General features: G+C 45.3%; 1 protein-coding gene across 1 annotated transcript in view; it reads right to left on the bottom strand.

Annotated features, from left to right (window-relative positions):
* Nucleotides 1-20,846, bottom strand: part of WNT7A (Wnt family member 7A) — a 41,293-nt gene that overhangs the window by 10,309 nt on the left and 10,138 nt on the right. The window contains exon 3 of the mRNA XM_065074900.1: nucleotides 17,964-18,235. Within this exon, the coding sequence (XP_064930972.1) occupies nucleotides 17,964-18,235 (272 nt within the window). The remainder of the gene's footprint in view (nucleotides 1-17,963; nucleotides 18,236-20,846) is intronic.

The raw sequence follows: 20,846 nt of genomic DNA on the forward strand, positions 1-20,846 counted from the left end.
ACAGTTTTTGCTTTTGAAGAAGGATTCATTGAGTACGAATGTTGTTTTATGGTAATATAATAAAGCTGTTTCACTTTTAGTCTTTCAATAAACTATTTGAGAACCAAATAATTTCTAGTACAAATGGCAGTGAGGTCTAGGGTGACAGTAGGCATCAAGAAGGGCAGTGCACGTGGATGTAAGGTTGATTAGACAAGTAGTAAAAGGACAATGTCTGATTAAAATAAGTAGGAAATGACTCCGCCACTTGTGTTATTCACGTGTGACAGTGATCTCCAAAGGATGCTGCTGGTTTTGAGTAACTTGTGGGACCGTCTTAACACCCTCTGAAACTTGAGGAAAGTATAATAGAAATAAGATCTGGTGCTTTTTGATGGGAAAATAAAAATAAGCATGAGAGAACGTCAAAGAAGAAACAATGCTGTTGAAGACAAACCCTATGAAAGCTTTCAGAAATGTGAGGAACAGCATGATAAAAAAGTACCCAAATGCAAGTTTGAAGTTAGCAAAGGCATGTCTAAACAGCAAAGATTATTTCCCATCAGTGGATGTTCACGAACTGTATTAATAGAGCTGTTGTAAAATGTGGTCTGTAGAAATATAACATATTTGGCATTGATACCTATGGCAAACCAGCTGCGGATGAGCTTGGAACTGATTATTAAGAGTGATTAGTTCCAGACAGTCTTTCAGATTTCAGTTGGGCATATTATGAAGCCCTTATTAAGCACAGCCAAAAGAGGGGTTTTTTCTCATGTTTTTGGTTAGTAAATCTGTGCAAAGGGATAATATCCGAAGGCAGTATCAAACAAATGTGATACACTGAGCACCGTGAGCTGTGACTACCCCAGATATACTACGACCCCTGGCAGGTTGAACCATTACAAGAAATGTTTTGTTTTGAATGAAAAATGGCTGGGAAATCACCGCAGCGTGTGTCCTACATCAATCAGATCCCCACTGCACCTCCTCGGAACAGGCGTCTAAAGACAATCAGGCAACATGCTGGTCTGAGGACTAATTATGAAGACAGCCAAGAGAATGCTGGTAAATGACAGAATGCTGGAAACACCACAGATGGGCGATATTTCCCAATACCACATATCTACCTTCAATAAAAGATATCCTGTTTGAAAGAGCAGAAACGCTTTTGCCAGGTTCTAGCTTATGATACCCTCCAAATGAAGACTTCAGTAATGTCGTGCTCTCCTAAGTTTAACCTTTTCTGTACTATTTCTGGATTTTCCCTATGCTGCCACAAAGCAGGAGGTTCCTTACATTTCTCAAACACATTTTTTAATAGAGTTTCATAATTCTTTGTATACTTTCTGCCCTGAAATATTAGTTGTCCTTTACTTCGGCTTTATAAAATATTGGGCTGTATGCAGCAAATATTTTCTAAATGCAGTTTCTACCTCCACAATATATCAAATGAATAAGCAAAAGAATAGTAGTAGTATTTCGGTGTGGTCAGAGTACTCATGCGTTGTCAGCACACGCAAACTGAACGAGATGTTCCTCCCTTTCCCTGGGTAATCTGTGTGGTTTACATGAGAGGACGGAAGACCAAGTACTTTCATTCAATGACCAGCACTGTGTGGAACAGCAGATGAACGCAGAAGGCTGAGAATAAGGCCAGAAAAGCTGAGAGGAATGCAGCAAAAAATATTTTCTCCTGCATATTTTTCTTATACTTGTGATAACCTTCCTGACTCGCCGTGTACTACATCAATTTATCACCGCTTCTGGGACCAAAAAACCAAAAGAGCAGCAACAAATAAATGTCACAATGCTTTCATAAGGGTTATTTTTGAAGAATAGTTGGACTTAGGATAAAAAGGACATTGCTGGTTTTAAAAAGATGTAATGAAGTAGATTCTCACACAACCTAATAATGCTCTTCTTAAATTAAACCCTACAGAATGATGGCGCTTGGCTTTTTTCATAGGAGGTGGTGTAAAACTGCAGCTTTCTGTTGCTGGCGGGTCCTTCCAGGAGAACACCTGATGTCCCACCGAGCTGCTCCAGCACAAACCTCTGCCGAAACCCGCTCTGTTTGCAGAAGTAGCTCTGGACGTGGATTCCGGGACGTGGCTCAGAGGCTGGATCTGGCTTGCTCATTCCTCAGGATTTTTCTCAGACAGCTCTGCAAATCTAATAATGGCCTGAGAAAGTCAAATAAGGTTCTTACGTTTTTCATTCTCTTCATCGAGATGCTGCCTGCAGAGATAGCGGGCGCGATGTGGCAACACCTGATGTTAACAGCTCAGGGAAATCTGATGCGGGATCAAGAGGAGCGATAGAGGCAGAAACACAGACGGCTGCGTCCGTCCGTCCTCGGAGCAGCTCCCATGCCAGGTCTTCTCTTCTCCCTCCCTTTCCCATCATGTCTGATAACAGTCTGCGGGATTCCTCGCCTTCTTACGTCTCTCGTGAACACATTCCTGTTTCCCCCAGAGGGAAAGTACCTGCACCCTCATCTCTCCCTCTCTGGTCATCAGAATGGAAATCGAAACCATTAATTCACGAGCTGGAACCGTGAGCTTCAGGTTGAGTTTCACATACTCCAAAGGGACGTGGTGGTGGCAAAGTTTTCTGTGCAATATCAAATACAAACCCGTCTGACTCACCCTCCTTCCTGTTGGCAGAAATTCCTGTTACAAAGTTGTTCTCAACTGTGAATTGCCAAACTCATGCTCAGGTACATTTTGTGTCAGTAAATGGTCTGCAAGGACCATGTTCCTCCTGTCTGGGCTGGGACTTTCTCTTTGCCGAGTTCTCATGACAAAAGCTCCGTAGGTGACCGTTCACTGGGGGGGTCCTGCTGTGGTGGCTCTTTGGCACATCTGTCCCCAACACTGGTCTGACTTGCCTTTTGGTTTTGTGGATTTTTCTGTTTAAAAGCCAGGCAGATATTTTAACAGAAAAAAATCAAAATAATTTGAAAACATAACTGTCCGTGTGTTTGATAAACTACTTGTTTTTAAAAAATAACTCTTGGGAGACCCGTTATCACCTAGATTAGACTGGATCAACACAGCGCCAAGTAAGTGTCATCATGTAGGAAGTTTAAAGATCAGTCAGAAAAAGGAACTTGGAAAAAATAGTTCACATAAAAAATGGTTTCTCTTAATGTGCTTTCACCTTCTATTGTTGGAATATAGCTGAATTGTCTTAAAGACATCAACATGTTATTTTGTACTCTGTATTTGTTTAAGTGAAAGTGTGATTTCCCAGCCTGTTGCTGAAGTGGGATTGTGAGATTAAGGGAAAATTTATCTAGGGTCGTTATTTGCTGCTGTCCAAGCAGAACTGACACTGTGGATATGATGGATTTTAGCTTGTGATATACTGAATAAATAGTCTTGTTGTCTGGCCTACCTGGGCACTTTGCACAATGAAGCTGAAATAGGCTGGAAAGGGGAATGGTGTTACAGAATTACAGAGTTGTTGGTTATGTTATCTAGTTCACCTTCCTATCATGACCTAAGTTTTCTACCGTACGTATCTTCCTCTCCAAAAAGATACTGGATGGCATGTTCATGCCAGGAGTGAATAAAAGATGATGATGAAGGAGTTTTGAAAGTGAAGAAGCAATGTGGTGTTCACTGACACCAAGACAATGTACAAAGAAAATGAGACAGCAATTTTTCTGGATTTGGACATGTTACCAACGTAACATTTCTTCTTAAATCATCTCTACCTTCCTTACATTCTGGGCACAAATTAAAAATCACTCCAAAATACTGATACTTCTAAAACCTGTGAGGTATTTTGCCTTGTGTTAAAAAAATGACAAATGTCCATTGTTAAAAATGCCATTGTCATTAATCCCTACTTCGGTCTAGCAGCTCGGTCCTGCAGTCAATGTATGGATCAGAGTATCGAAGTCAATGAAATCTGAACTGAGTGATGTCTGCCTGTCTTGACCTTTTCAAAGTCAATGTAATTCTTCTGGCATCCTATGTCCAGTGTGTCTGGTTTTAGTTCTGATTTTGGGACAGTGGATCTTCATCTGTACTCTGGGCTTCTAAATGTTGGTGCATCAACGCTGTCGTTAAAATGTAGGATGTGCTTATAGTTAATACTTTAGCTTGCTCTTTCTGAATAAATTGGAAGTACTCCCAGATAAGATGATCTAAACTTCTTTGCGCTCCTCAGTTGGGAACAGAATGAATTAAAGCCTCAGGGGTTATTGAGGCAGGGATGTCATTGGGCCGTGTCATGGAGCCTGAGTCACTCTTCACGTAAAAAAAGGAGGGAAACCAGGAAATGACACGACTGGAATTCATCCTCGTCACAGCTCATGTACACAGAGCGGGGAACGGGGCAGGTTTGACTCATTCCCACTACACTTCACCTTCCGTGTTGCTCTCCCCACTGGTGGGGAAGGACTCGAATGACACGCTGCCGGCTTTGGGTGGGAAAGAACTGGGAGCAACCAGGTAGAGCATTTTGACAAATGCTTTAGCTGTCGGGAGAAAAGTTTCCAAAGAGTGATGGAAACCAAAAGAACAGACTTGCTCGTTCCAGACAACTTATCAGAAAACACCTCTTGTGCTAAACTAATAAAGCCAGGTACTGGCAGGAGTACTAGTTGCAAAATAATATCACTTCATATTGCTTCCAAACATTTTTAACCAATAGCCACCCACAGTTAATAATAGGTGCATTTAGTTGCATACCAAACTATGAGAGTTAACCCTTAGGTACTCAGCAAATAACACTATGCAAGGCATGTTTCTTATGCTGAAAAACTTATATAATTTTAGTTCTCCAGACCAGTAGTTTTATTAAACGAAGAATATTTTTCCTTTCTACCAAACTTTCAGGTGGTTCCAAAGTACTTCTACATTAATTTTTCAGTACTGCCTTTATAAAAACACAATATTTCTTAGCTTAACTTCATTAACTCCTTCTTTTCTGAAGGACAAGGTGTCTTCACAAGGTCTTTACAAGCCCTATGGGGAGAGGCTGAGGGAGCTGGGCTTGGTTAGTCTGGAGAAGAGGAGGCTTAGAGGTGAGCTCAGCACTCTCTAGAACTACCTGAAGGGCAGTTCTAGCCAGGTGGGGATTGGTCTCTTCTCCCAGGCAGGCAGCAATAGGACAAGGGGGCATGGGCTTAAACTCTGCCAGGGGAAATTGAGGCTGGAGATTAGAAAGCAATTCTTTGCAGAGAGAGTGGTCAGGCATTGGAATGGCTGCCCAGGGAGGTGCTGGACTCACCAGCCCTGGAGGTTTTTAAACTGAGATTGGACATGGCATTTAGTGCCGTGATCTAGTCAATGGACTGGAGTTGGACCAAGGGTTGGACTCGATGATCTCTGAGGGCTTTTCCAACCCAGTCGATTCTGTGATTCTGTGATTCACATTTGATTCACAGACATCTTTTAAGACTCAGTGCTAACACCTCACATGCTGTTCAGAGCCTGTCCCCATCGCCCGTTCAGCAGGAACGAGCACCGGCGCTGTCTCAGACTCGCTGCTGTTCCCTCCGGTCACACTATTGCTGCCAAACACAATTCCATGATTCTATTTTGCAAAAACAACAGGACCTGGCCTATGGCAGAGGCTTCCAGCCCATTGAAAGGATGGTGGTTGTACCCTGGCTGGGATATCCCCGCGTTGACATGTCAAGCAACAGCTGCTCAAGAAAGTGATAGATATTCTTGACATTTTAAGAGACATTTCCCATTACTCCTCCAGCTAATCAGCATTTTAGTCATCATAAGGCAGCCACTTGACCACAATAATAGCACATTGTGTTTTGTGATCATATTTCCACGCGCTCTGTGCTTACAATGCAAAATATTCACATTAGCATAAAGTAACGTGATTTTGGTGTTAATTGTAATATTCTTGTGAGAATCCTTATTCCACAGAGATGACTGTCAAATTAAGTTTTACACAGAAGAGTTTTCCCCCCTCCAGTTGCAGTTGGGACAATAGATCCACACTTCCATGTTTTCAAATAGCTTAGGAGAGATAAGATCCGAGCAGCGGAGCCTATCTCTGTAGCCCAGCAGCTGCCAAGATCAGCACGCCCGTATCCAGGCCAAGAATTTTAACAAGGATCTTCTGGCCTGTTGTCAATGAAAATTTCCTCCTATACAGAAGAAAGTGGAATTTACTAATTTTGTGCATAATGCCTGGTGCAGTCTAAGCAAACCTCTCTGGGTTTCTCTCTTGCTTACCTGGCTTATTGGATTTTCTCCTTTTCATTCTAACAGGTGTTTTAAGCAGTAGTTGAAGCTTTTGCCTTACAGGTGAGCCATCACATATTGGCAGAAATTCACCTTTAAGGTGCATCACGCTGATGCATGTAATTCCCCTCGGTCAGCTCACATAGCTGTTCCTTTTTGTTGATAGATCTACCTGTTTACTACTTATAGATGAGTTAAGTAGCAACATCCTACAATACCAGTAATAGTTCCTCTTTATAAGCCGTGTATAAATGACTCTTGATATCAAGATCCATGTTTTTAAGAAAGGGCCAAGCAGTTGCTCTAGATCTTTAGTTCGGAAGGTCATGGGGTGCCTGTAACAGCCTCTAAGCACCAGTTTCACCAGTACATAAACCTGTCAAATAGGTGCATGTCTGCAGCATGCCTTTAGTGTATTAACCAGCTATTAATTTTATACATTTCTCTTTAAGGGGAACCTTATATAAAATATAACTGTGTTAAATAGAATTACAATAAAATCTCAATGCTAAGGTATTCCTTAGTGTAGTTATTTAAATCTATAATTTTCTGGCAACTATTTTAAGATTTCGACTACACCTTTTAGCCTACATTTGCTGCAGCTATACTAAGGCAGACTTCTGAGAACAAAAAGCCTAAGTGCTCACTTGGTGTCTGCCTCCCTTCTGCCTTCCTGCTGTCCCGTTGGTAATGGCTGCACCTTTTTATAGTAATTTCAAGCAACTGTGACAAAGGGTAAGATGTTTTGAAGAAGCTTCTGTGACATAAAAGACTACAGGGAGGATACAGATCTGTAGATACTCCAGGAGAGGGTGTGAAGGCGAGGGCTGTTGGATCCCGGGCAGTGCACGAAGCGTTGGCCGTCACCGTTTAGACGTGCTCTTGCAGGAGAGCATCTCCCCTCTCTCATTGCTTATGTTTCCTGGAGCCTTTCTTTTTTAGCCAAGGTTCTAATCCAGGCCTTTTGGACACATATTCTAGACTCCTTATTGGACTTTTTTATTTACATGCTATTGTGTCACCTCAGTAGTTAGTTGTTTTGTGACTGTGGGATTTATATACCCAAAAATAACAGTATATGTTATGACTCAGATAAGATCTCACATGGGAATAGCCCTGTAAGAGAATACATGGTTGTGCTCGTAGTTCTGTGTGGTGTTACATTTAATGTGGGATCTGGGATGCTCACAGCAAGGCTGGATTCCTTCGCGTCGGCCACCAGCTGACGCTACCAGGAGGACCTGTTGCTAGGACGTGGTTTAGTGCCAGAGTTAGGTTGTGGTTGGACTCTATGATCTTAAAGATCTCTTCCAACTGAAATGATTCTGTGATTCTAGAGCACTAGCAATAGATGTTGGCTTGGAACTGATCTACATTCTGTGTAGAATCATAGAATCAGAGAATGGTTTTGGTTGGAAGGACCTTCCCAACTCCCCCAGTGCCACCCCTGCCATGAGCAGGGACATCTTCAGCAGCTCAGGTTGCTCAGAGCCCCGTCCACTTCCCTTCTGTTTGTCCCAGAGGACCAAATGTAGTCCATTAGGTGCAGCTCATTTTTAAGTACCAGAAGGCTCAGGGTCATTTCAATAACCAGTTTTAACGCAGATTAATACTAGTGCCTTTTGGCACTAATTGGACAAGCAGAGCCAAGCATCCTCTGCAATTACCTGAAACCCTTATCCTTTAATAGATCCATTCTGCATTCTTCCAGTACCAAAACAGGCCTTGTTTGTGTCCTTGGACTAAAAGGTTGTTCTTTATATAATCGATTTTTTAATTGTTTACTTCAAAATACCTGGAAATTCTTTCCATTAAAGCAAAAGTCCGTCCCATTTGTACAGCAATTATTGCTTTTGGTGGGTGTTCAGGGCTCCGTGACTTCAGCTTTCTGCCACCAAGTGTCTGAGAAAGTATTTGAACCAAACCTTGCTTTAACCTATGTCCTTACCAAAATCTCTGTTATACATTGTTCCAAATGTCTCTGCTTAGCCCAGGTAACTGAGCTCATGTTACTGACTCATCATCGCAAGGCTCTTGGGAATGTTCCGGGAGATACTTTCAGCCCAGACTCTAGAAGGTCCCACTTTCTCTGTCCCCGTTGACACACATGGTAGCAGAGATTCAACCGCACAACCCTAGATTTCCGTACGGAACGGGTGCACCTCGTCAGAGGTGTAATGAACGAGACTGCACAGTGCAAGATCTCCAGCGTAATTCAGTGTAAACTGCATGTGTAGTAGAAGCACTGCCTGTGTGTGTATTAAAAATGTTCCCAGTGAACAGCCTGACCTACTCATTAGTTTCCTGCTAACTTGGCCAATACCCGTCTTCTCTTGGGGTTTGCTAAAATTGCTAAAACACAGAGATGAAAGGGTCTGGTTCTGCGCATGGAAATCAGTCTTAGGTTTGGAAACCTAAATTTGAAGTGTGACCAGTGTCCTCTGAGGAATACAGGAGAAGCTGAACTGTGCTCATCAGCTATTTCTGAACATTTTGCAACAACTTAAGCCTACATTTAGGTACGAAAATTAAAAATTTTGGATTCTGATTTAACTTCTCAGTAAAACATCAAAAAGCATGGGTTAATAGAAATACCACAAGGAAGCAGCCATGCTCATGGGTTAGAATTAATGCTAATAGGGCTGTGTTCTCTTTCTTGCAATATTTATTACATGATCAGTATAAGCTTTACAGTGCCCAAACATAGCACGTATTTGCTTTGGAGTGATTAAGCTTTGCGATAGCTGCATTTGTTTCAAATCAGTAATGTTTTTCAGAAATGAGGGGTTTCATTCTGCAACAGCAGAGATGCTGAAGCCTCTACCAAGGGTCCTGTCAACTGGGAGAACCTAACAATCGGTACACCAGCTATTTTTGGCTAGGTGACGTTCCCCTCCGAGCACGGAATGACAAGTGTGTGCCCTTGTTGCTAACTGTCCAAAGAGAAAAATTGAATTAAATTAGAAAATGTCCAAAACTGTGGGACCCAGCCAGTGGCTTTGCTGAGCAAGTTCATCACTGTAGCAAACGTGATTATTTCGGTTGCAAAAGGTGCATGATATTAAATTTGGAATTTGAGATCTTTGTTATTTATTAACAGGCCCTGGCCGTCAGTCTCAGCTCTCTTTGTCAGCAGCATGACACGCTGTCAGCTCTAGTAATCATACACATGAAATGCATGTTTTGCTCGTCATGCCAGAATCCTCTAAAATTGCGACTGCAGGTAAGTGATGGCATTTATCATTCCTTAATCTTCAGCGTAAATCAGGAATTCAGTTTTCAACCACAGAAGATATAGGAGGGAGTTGAAAGCCAAACTACAAGTAGGACCATGTATCACAATTTCTGATTAGCTGGAAGTGGAGGACAAGTGGAATGAAAATTCATTCTTGCGGATTACAGTTCTTGTGCAGTCCAATTCCCTCTCATAATTTAGACTAACATTAATGTTTGCGTTATCTTTCCTCTGGGCTGTTGAGAAGATGCAGAGCTTGTCTGTCAAGTTTGGTCTTGTTTTAAGACTATTATCTAAAAAAAAAGTAAGAAAGCCATAAAGTAGAACTTTGATCCTTTCAAACACAAACAAAATACTGTAAGAGTGCACAGGACGTATATTTTTTTTCACACCTAGAAAATTGCCCGGTGAAGCCTTGTTGTGCACTGCAAACACTCAGCAGGGCTGGGATTTTGGGGAGGGCTCAGCTGCGTCCTGCGGTCCTACCAGCCTCAATGGAGTTTGCCCATTGAGCAAACTGGACTTCCTCCAAATCCAGTGCTCGGCCTTTCTGGCAACCCTGCTGCCCCCAGTAGATGTGTGATGGTGAAGTTGCCGGGAGAGACTTTGTTGCATCTAAGGCTCCTTTTTCAATTGCATGGAACCGGAGCTGTGGTGCCAGCCCTGGGCTGGAGCGCTCAGGGACGAGGAGGCTCCGCAGCCCAGCAGCTGCGGGGTGGACAGGACGGGGTTTACCTCGCGGAATGGGCGATAACTGGACCCAGGTCCCTGCGTGGACACTCCTCTGTGCCTGTGTCTCACAGCCATGTCAGCGAGATGTGTCAGGAGTGTTTTTTACATGTTCCATCTGGTCGCAGTGAGGCACAAGCCACATGTATAAATCTTCTAAACCTTCTCCATCTGCTCAGTTTCATCTAAGCAAAATATTGTACAGCTTAATTAAGCAAGCCAGCTACCAGGACATTCTACACAGGCATATTTGGTACACCTAACACCGGATTTTGTGGACATTACTTAGCATTTTAGCAGTGGAGCCACACTTTTGATTTGTTAAGACTACTGTTGCTTTGCAAGTGGCAGTGCTGTGTGTGGCTTTGGCTGGAGGTGGCTGTGCGGTGTTTTGGGGATGGTTCTCTCCATGGCAGTTGTGCCAGTGCTCTGCCCCGTTCTCCACCGCCAGGCTCCACATTCACATGTCTGCAACCTCATCTGCCAGGGGTCTAAACCGCTGCGGGTGAAGCCTGTCAGAATTGCCACTGCCACTATCAACAAGGGGCACCTACCTGCCCACAGACTGAGCTCCCCATCTTACAACCACAGAATCGTTTGGGTTGGAAAAGCGCATGGAGTTGGAAAAGATCACGGAGTTCAATCATTAACCCAACATGTCCCTGAGAACCTCATCTCCATGTCTGTCCAACCCTCCAGGGCTGGTGACTCCAGCACTGCCCTGGGCAGCCTGTTCCAATGCCCCACAGCCCTTTGGGGAAGAAATTGTTCCCCACATTCAACCTCCCCAGCGCAACTTGAGGCCGTTTCCTCTGCTCCTGGCGCTTGTTCCTGGGGAGCAGAGCCCGACCCCCCTGGCTCCAAGCTCCTTTCAGGCAGTTCAGAGATCAGAAGGTCTCCCCTCAGCTCCTGTTCTCCAGCTGAACCCCCCAGGTCCCTCAGCCGCTCCATCACACTTGTGCTCCAGCCCCTCACCAGCTCCGTTCCCTTCTCTCCACTCGCTCCAGCACCTCAAGGCATTTCTTGGTGTGAGGGGCCCAAAACTGAACACATGGTCACACAGGAGGCCTTTTTCTTGGTCTCTTATCAGCCAGACCAGACACCTGGAAAGGGCTCAGTCCCTTGTGTGTGCCAGGGGCAGCACTGGGCTGAGCACTGTCCTTGTTGCACTTATGCATGCAACACATCTGTTGATGATGAAGATCCAAGTGACGGAGTGTTAAGAGGAACTGGATGTCAACAAACAAGCTCTTGAGCGAGTAGGCATTACAACTACTCCTGGGTGTGCTTTTCAGAGTCCCTCACAGGAACTTGTAACTAGAAGTGCAAAGTTATTCCTGAAAAAATGCTTTCCAGCTTCAGGCTGCTCTAAATGAGGAATGTACCACAGCTGTGGTTGTTTCACTAGTAGTTATATCTGCCAGTAAAGAGCGTAATCATTCATCAGCTTTGTCTTTAGGAGCATCCCTAACATTAAGAAACAAAAGTTTCTGAATAAAAAATCAGCAGTATTTCTGTTTAAAACCACTGGAAAATGTTAAGTGCGATTGCAAGGGCACTGTTAAGTTCTGAACTCCAAGAAACATGTCGTGCTGCTGATACTCTAATATCGCTGCCTTGCTGGTGCCAGGAGCGTCAGGGCAGGCTCACCCAGCCCGTTCTGCTCGGAGCTGGGCTCCCAGACTCTCTGGAGTCTATGGTAATTTTCAGCAGCTCCAGACACAGGCGAGCTTTATTCTGGTGTGCGTGTGCCATTAGGAGCATTCTTTCTGATGGAGCTGAGAGGCAGCTGAACGTAGGTCCATGGTTTTGGTTGCTGTTGGGCAGTTGTGCTGTGGCAGAGCTGGCTCAGGGACAGGTTACAGCTGGTGTGTGTGGGAGGAATCTGCTCCGCCATGGGCCCCGTGTCCCGCTGGCACACCGGCTGTCCCCTGCGAGCGTGGGCTTGAAAGCAGTATGTGTCCCCAGTCATCAGGAAACAGAGCTCCTACCAGGATCTGTTGGGGTCCCTGGGATCTCCCCCCATGAACTGCCTCCTCCCCACGGCCACTGAACCAAGCCATGGGGCACACAGGGATAGCACAGTGTTCCCATGTGCTTCCAGGCTTATTCTGGCAGAACTGTTAAATCTCCAGTGTTTTATCATAGAATCCCAGAATGTCAGGGGTTGGAAGGGACCTGGAAAGCTCATCCAGTGCAATCCCCCCATGGAGCAGGAACACCCAGATGAGGTTACACAGGAAGGTGTCCAGGCGGGTTGGAATGTCTGCACAGAAGGAGACTCCACAACCTCCCTGGGCAGCCTGGGCCAGGCTCTGCCACCCTCACCAGTGGAACCTCCTGTGTTCCAGTTTGCACCCATTGCCCCTTGTCCTGTCACTGGTTGTCACCCAGAAGAGCCTGGCTCCATCCTCCTGACACTCCCCCTTTCCATATTGATCCCCAGGAATGAGTCCCCCCTCAGTCTCCTCTTGTCCAGCTCCAGAGCCCCAGCTCCCTCAGCCTTTCCTCACACGGGAGATGCTCCACTCCCTTCAGCATCTTGGTGGCTGCGCTGGACTCTCTCCAGCAGTTCCCTGTCCTGCTGGAACTGAGGGGCCACAACTGGACACAATATTCCTGATGCGAATGTATTATGCCTATATTCAGAAAAATTATAAATGTTAAATTGTTCGGCAGCCTCTTTGATTAGTCTTGTCTCTTTTCTAACAATGCACTAGATGCTTGCGACCTTTCAAGTGATTCATCTGTGAGAGCTTGTGTTCTGCGCTGCTTCTTGTAGTCAGGCTAATAGGCTATTTAAAGTAAAAGGTATCCTGAATGAAGCAGAAATAGCTGTCTTCTCTGGAGGACAGTTAAATTCCTGCAGTGGTACTGCAGGCTCTGCAAGAACTGGAAGAAGTTCAGGAAAGTTTTATGGCAGCAATCTCCTTTGGAGGTCAGAGATGCCAGCAAGTGAAGGGCTGAGTGTCAGAAGTGTAGGGAATACACGGAATAGCTTAGGAAAACTCCTGAACTCATTGCTTTCCAAATGCTGGTGTTTCACTCCAACATTATTACAGTCTTCCCTAAAGGGTAAAATACTAAACACTTCAGTCTTTTGTGATCATTGCATGATCCACTTCAGAAACACCCTCTGATTTCTCATAGCAGCTCTGCTAGGCACGTGCTGCGCTTCTGTGAGCCTTAGGGCTGCCAGGGAAACCTGAAATGCTGCTCATTGCGAGGATGAAGATACATTGCAAAGTTAGTACGCCTAGGTATGCCTCCAAAGAGAAGCCCTGAATAAAAATCCACCTTGATGTGCTCTTGAATTGCAAAAGCCTTCTAATGCAGCCAGTGCCCATGATTTATAACAATGACTCATAATATTGCATTATACTTAATATGATGTAACGCTGATGCAAGATGCCATCCGTGGAATTTCAATGTCATGGAGATAAAGAGAGGAGAGAGCAAGCTGGTCATGTACCTTGCCATGCTGTCAAAATTAGAAGTTTACAGCCAAAATATGTAGAACCTTTCAGTACCTACTTCAGTATTTTTTTTTAGCAGCATACCTTGGAGAATAACATTTCTATTTCCTGGAGCATAAATATCTCTCAGACATATGTTATTGTTACTTACAGTAATTTAATTAACTTTGCACTTGAGAAGACAAATTTGCTAACAGACAATTCAGACTTGCAATTATAACCCCTCACATAGAAGTTTGCAGGGCAAATCAGGATTATGCCTTTAAATTAATTCAAGCTTTATCTCTCTTTTCTGACCCAGCTGTTATGAATTCTGCTCCTGTTCTCCCTGTCCTGTTTGCTTCTTCCTGCAGTGAATCAGCATTTCAGGAAATACTAATTCAAAGAGGAAAGACACCCTAAACTCTGATTCTGGAGGTCAGAAATAGCTGCTCTCCAGTGCGTTTGACAAATGGTGTGAGGCTCCTGGGGCTGCTTGGGGCCAGTTTTGTGGGGTGTACGTGACCCCTGTTCTGAACTCTGCCCCTTCCCCTCCAAGTAGCCTGGGAGCTTTGAGGCTGTGCCCGTGAGCTGCAGAGCCGAGTCCTGGTGCTTCGGCCCAAGTGAGAGAGAGAAACAGAGTCAGAGAGAGCCCTGCCCTTCAGCAGTGGAGAAAGTGATGCTGAGGGGTCTGGAGCATCTTTGTGACGAGGAGACACTGAGAGAGCTGGGGCTGTTGAGCTGGAGAAGAGAAGCTGAGAGGGATCTGATCAATGGATCAATATCTCAGGGTGGGTGTCAGAGGATGGACCAGACTCTGTTCAGTGGTGCCCAACGCCAGGGTGAGGGGCAACGGGCACAGACTGAAACACAGGAGGCTCCATCTGAACATGAGGAGAAACTTGTTTGCTGGGAGGTGCCAGAGCCTGGCCCAGGCTGCCCAGAGCGGGTGTGGAGTCTCCTGCTCTGAGACATTCAAACCCCCTGGACCCACCTGTGTGATCTGCTCGGTGACCCTGCGTGAGCAGGGGTTGGGCTGGCGATCTACAGAGCTCCTGCAACCCAGCCAGCCTGGGATTCTGTGATTGTGTGAAAAGTGTTACTTGCTCCATGCAAGCAGCAGAAACACAGTGGGTGCTCAGCTTATTCCTCAGGAGCCACTGGCGTTGCTGGTGATTGTTCACCATGTGGGAGCAGCTGGAAATGGAGATGTTTTGCACTCACCGATCTCAGGTGGGAGCGCTTCTCGCTGCACCTGGGGTGTGCACACCAGTATTTGTCAAGCATTGTCCTAGCCAGGCTGTTCAGGAAAGGGAATAGCAGCATGGATGTTCTCCGCCGGTGACCTCTAAAATCCTCCACGTCTGACACAGTCAGTTTTAATTTGCTTCTAGAAAGAGCTGACAGATGGTTGTACTGTTGCTCTGCCAGAGTCATGTATTCAGTAGGTTCAGAGAGGCTGTTGTTGGCACCGCAGAAAGCAGAGAGACACCTGCCTAGGTAAAACAAGGCTATGAGAAGGTAGAAAGTCTTTAAGTCTTCACAGAAAAGGTTGGGAAGCACTGGAACAGGCTGCCCAGGGCAGTGGTGGAGTCACCATCCCTGGAGGGCTGGACAGACCTGAGATGAGGTTCTCAGGGACATGGGGCAGTGCCAGGGGTGGGTTGTATTTGGGCTCAATGGTCTCTTCCAACCAAAATGATTCTGTGATTCTATGGTTCTATGAAATGAGATCTCCAAAAGTCAATCAGGCTTTTCCTGGTGGTTGTTTGATGGTTTATACCATGCAGCGCTACTTAGGCCCAGTTTCCCCAGTAAGCCGAGCAGGCCTGCGTGCTGCAGTGCAAAGTCTGCCATTCCTTGCCAAGATGGAACAGATTAATTTACTAGTGATTCTTAAGAAGACAACTAGGTAATAATATATGTGTGATTTACTGGAGCTGCAGCTGGTGTCATCCCAAAGAAGGACCTTTTCACGGAGTGAGCACAGCACATGGTGCAGTTTCACATGGCAAGAGCAGAGAAGTAGAGAGGACTGGCTTTTGACCAGCGGAGCAGTCCCTACAGGTGAAGACAACAAATCAATAAGAATTGAACATCTAGTTTATTTTTGGAAGCCCAGTAGGTGCCAGTCTGTCTCCTAGGTGCATAAATACCATCAAAAACCTAGCCATGGGCAAGTAAAACTAGACAAGAATTCGTAGCCCAGAGGGAAGCCACCAAGAATAGATGTGTGGAGGCTGATAAGATCCATATTGCTCCAAAAGGCAGAGTACCACCTCAAAACAAGACGGTCTTTGTTGTGAAATGGTTAGGTTGTGAGAGACCTAGCTTGCCAAATACCCGTAATGGCCTCCCCCTGCCAATTGTCTTTAAATACTGTGATCTTCCACATAAGAGCAAAGCCTGAAAGGAATCTCTCTAGCAAAAACATCATTTATTCATTCTCTACAGGATGGTGGAGAAACATGCCTCTTCTCAGCCATGTTACTCTTTCCCCTGAAGATTTCAAACAGAGATTTGTTCGAACAAAGATCGGTAATTTTGCTCTGTAAGGGATGCAGGAAGAAGCGTAGAAATATCTCTAGATCAGAACAGTTCCTGCGCCTGCTGGAGAAATGGCAGATTGCCAGAGATAGGCCGCACCGCTGCTCTCCCAGAGAACAATGCGCAGAGCTGGATCTTCCAGGCATCGTCTCTTAGGACAGCAAACTGTGCCCGCGGAGGTGAGAAGCGCAAGGAGCTCGTGTCCTCGAGGGGCGGCTGCTGAGCGCTCTGCCTTCCCAGCCCGCACCAGGACTCGATCCTCCTCCTCTACCCAAGGCCCATACCTGGGTGAGAACAGATCCAAGAAACGCAACTTCTTTTTTCTTTTTGTCTATATCTTTAACCTTTGTAAGTGAAACAACTTTCTAAGACAGTTCCATCTCTGTTTGCAGTCCTCGATGGGCTGGTGTATCCTTTCTTGGGAAACTTCTACTGCCAGCACCTATCAAATAAAAGGAGCTTTCCCACAAAGGTGAAGCTCCTCTGCTATTTTTCATTGCAGTGGATCTGTGTTTGTGTAGCAGAGCAGACTTGCCTTGGTGTTTTACCAGGCTTTTCAGTATGCGCTTGCATGCCAGCAGAAGCCAAGTAATAAAGATACTGAACCTCAGATCATTTGATTAGCAAATATTAATGGTTAGTCCTTGAGTTATTCTCAGAATTCATTGTTAATTTTGCTAGTGTTTTGAAGTACCGTGTTTGCACCAGAGAGCCAGACATGGGCGCTGGGGATACTAGGCAGAGGAAAAACAATAATCTGACCTATAAAACTGCTACAGTAGAATTAAATAAAAGTTAGGCTTTAGTTTGGAGTGGAAATGGCTTTTCTCCAATGCCATCTGCTTGGCTCCAGCATAAGTGGAGATGTCTCAGAGCCTACAGGTAATTACCACAACAAAAATAGTATCCACAAATTAACTGCTGTTCCTAACTTCCTTCTTCCATTTGCTTCTCAGTCACACTAACATCACGCTAAAATCAGTACTAATGCATAAACAGTGGAGAAGGTAAAACAGAGGGCTAAGAAAGCAAGAGGATTTACGTGAATTGTGTCAGATGCGGTGAGCAGAACGGTCACCCCGGGTGGAGAGCAGAGCTGGGCTGTACCCGTGTGCGGCTCTGCGGGGAGCACCACACATCCCACCCGGTGTAAACCAGAGCCCTGCAGCACCCAGCCTGCTCCGCAGGGCGCGGAGGAGCACGGGGCAGGTCACAGGCAACCAGAAAGCTGCCCAAGCGCAGCAAACGGCAGCAAACCCGGGGCCGGTGCCCGGGATCCCCAGGATGCGTGTGCTGGAAGCGGCTGAATCCCCAGCCTCCCCAGCTCTCGGCTCCCAAGGCTGCGCAGTCCTGCTGTGCAAAATGATGAACCAAAGCCCCATCATGGTGTGACAGTGAGTCAGTCCGTGGCCTTTTTGCTGAAGTATTTTTCTCATAGAGGTAGTTCTCACACAAAGAGCAAGGTTTAAACAGTCGGGTGAAAGTGATCCCTTTTCAAATGAGTGAGAAGTTCATGTCTGAACCTGACGCGAATCCCATTCACCCACACAGTAGCAGGCAAGCTCTTTATCGTAAGTACCATTTGACTCTCCAGACAAAATGTTTGCTTTTTTCTTTTTACAGCTGTAAAGAGTAACTTTTAGACAAATATTTGACAGACAGATGGCCCAACAAGCTTGTATAATTTGCAAAGGTGCCTGCTTGTCTCCTGTAAAGGCGGTTACGTTAAATCTGGCTGTGTCTCTCCCGCGCGGCGCGCGATGGAACCCCTGGCGCGGGAGCCGCGGTCCTTACCTTCCGCCCGGCCTCGTTGTTGTGCAGGTTCATGAGTGTCCGTGCGTTTTGCTTGATCTCCCGGGCATCCACAAAGACTTTGGCGAAGCCAATCCCGTATCGGATGTCGGCAGAGCAGCCTCCCCATTTCCAGCCTTCCTCTTTGTGGTACTGTCCCTGCTTCTCTTTGTCGCAGCCGCAGTCGCTCAGGTTGCCCTGCGTGCAGGCGGCCGTGATCGCATGTGCCACGCCAGCCGCGATGATGGCGTACGTGAACGCCGCTTCCCGGCTACCTGCAATTCAAACGCGGCCGTAAATACGTGATGCGATACGATGGCATTAGTTAGGAAAAGACAGGCAAGTTCCTGCAGCGCAAACATCGAGGCTATTATTAGAGGCGCTGTAAATCTGCAGGCATAAGCGGGTCTCTGCTCTTCTAATTATTGATTTTTGTGGATGTTGGCTCTCTAAAATGATAGCTTTCCATGAAGGAGTAGGAGATAAAGTGTTATTTAGGCAACTTCATATACATGTTTTCAGATGGTATTGAATGCAGTCAGGCTAAACTCTTTATAGCAAAAGGGTAGGGTGGGAAATGCCCTAGCTCAAAGAGAAAGAATAAGGGGTGCAATTGAAGGTGAAGCTGCTAAAACAACCATGTTCAACTTCTTAAAAAGTCAGCTGAGAAATGGGATTTTATTTAGAAATGTAATTCTTCACTAAAGTGTATTTTTACAGGAAAACAACCTCTCTTATAAAACTTGTTCTGAGACTATTTTACCTGAATCAGAACATTTTTTTCACATTGTAGGTGTCACAAAGTTTTCAGCACTGACATTTGTTCAGACTTGATGAAATGAGTTTTGGTTTAATTTCAACATTCCTCGTGGGATGGGAAAAAAAATATCCTGACCTGCTGTAGGTACCATGACAAAAGCAAAGTGAAATAACAGCCTCACCAGAGGGCTGCGAGGAACAGCTTACGCCAATATTACTTTGTGCCATAGGGCTCTAATGATGGGCTTCTGTCTGTTTGGGGTGGGGCTCGCCTTAAATCTGTGATTTCATTTTCCTTGAAGCTTGCTTGCGTTCTGGTGTGTGGATTTGCCATGTGTGCTTCCTATGGGATCCGTGAGACTTTTGGAACCAGTTCTGCATCTCCAGAGCCTAAAGCGCTTTAAAGAGGTTGCCCGTGTGTGTCAGACAGCCCTTGAAAAATTCTTGGATCACAGAATCCCAGGATGTCAGGGGTGGGAAGGGACCTGGAAAGCTCATGCAGTGCAATCCCCCATGGAGCAGGAACACCCAGATGAGGTTACACAGGAAGGTGTCCAGGCGGGTTGGAATGTCTGCACAGAAGGAGACTCCACAACCCCCCTGGGCAGCCTGGGCCAGGCTCTGCCACCCTCACCAGGAACAAGTTTCTTCTCATCTTTCAGTGGAACCTCCTGTGTTCCAGTTTGCAGCCATTGCCCCTTGTCCTATCACTGGTTGTCACCAGAAGAGCCTGGCTCCATCCTCCTGACACTCCCCCTTTAGATATTTGTAAACGTTAATGAAGAACTTACTCCCTCTTTTACTTCTCCAATGACCAAATGTACCTTTGCATCAATAGGAGCAGAATGAAGCTCTTAATTAGGAGAGGGCAGATGGGAAGATCAGCTTCCCTCCTCCAAACACCCGCCAGTTGAGTCCTGGCAAACCTCAGCTGCTGGCGAGAGTTTATTATACATGGAACAAGCACATTGCTGCTGTTTATTGGCTTTCACAAAAAAATAATCACTTTGGAAAGAAATATTACAAGCACTTCGTTCTCAGCTACATCCCTTCCGCATATACGATCTAGATTTCTTTACTTGTCACTAAATGGTTATTTTAATGAAAAATATTTGCTTCCTTATGGCAAGGAAGTAAAATGGAAAGCAAGATGACATACTCAAAATCTGTTAATATGCAATTGGGTGCCCTTTTATTAGCGTAGGCAATATTCCCATTGGTACTGCTGTGCACTGTGTTTGTTAAGGAACTTGTAGACAAGTATCCGACTTCCTCAAAGGATTTCTTGTTTCCTCTTATGTAAAAAAAGAAAAGTCAGATGGGGCTTGCTAGAACTTTTTGTGACAATCCGAATATAGGATAGAAATCCCAGGCTTTAGGTGCATTGGGAGTCCCAGTGAACCCAGCAGCACCAGCCTGGGCGCCTTGCTGGTCCCTCCTCCAGCTTCCACTCAACAGCATCCGCACTGTTTTCAGTACAACACCATGAAAAATGCACTGATGAACAGGACAACGTGCAATAAGAATTCCCCATTTCCAGGTTTCTGTTTCATGGGGCATCATCAAAAAGATATTTTGAGTTGAAATTTGCATCTTGTTCTGTGTTTCCTTTGGTTGGATGATTTCTGATCTAGCACAAGTTGTTCTCAATTTCTGGAATGAAAAACACTGGGAGATCATTTTAATCCGATGCACTCAACATTGTGAAGACTAAGCAGCTCTTTTGCTTCTCAGAGGGGAGAAAAATGTGATGTCGAGAGTATAAAACTAGCACAAGCAAAATCACAGTCCAATGTCAAGCTCGATCATAAAATATATTACAAAAATTAAGTCGTTTTATAAGTTTGCCTTGTTTGGGGGAAAGGTTTAGCAGCTTTTTAAAACTGAAAGTTAGGAGATTACAAGTTAAACAAAGCCAAGCGTCTGGAGGAATCGATCCGGGTAGGAAGCACCTTGGCATTTGTGCGGTATTGATAAAGTGACACAGGCTTGTCGTGTCTGCGCCAAACTATCCCTGTTCTCCAGAAATTATTCACTCGTTGAAGCTTCGTTACCCTGGTCTGGCTGATGGAAACGTCAGCGTACGGGCTGGGGGAAGCTCGTTCGTTTTGAGCCCCTTCTGTGACA

Source organism: Columba livia, chromosome 10, assembly GCF_036013475.1.
Source record: "Columba livia isolate bColLiv1 breed racing homer chromosome 10, bColLiv1.pat.W.v2, whole genome shotgun sequence".
Taxonomy (NCBI): domain Eukaryota; kingdom Metazoa; phylum Chordata; class Aves; order Columbiformes; family Columbidae; genus Columba; species Columba livia.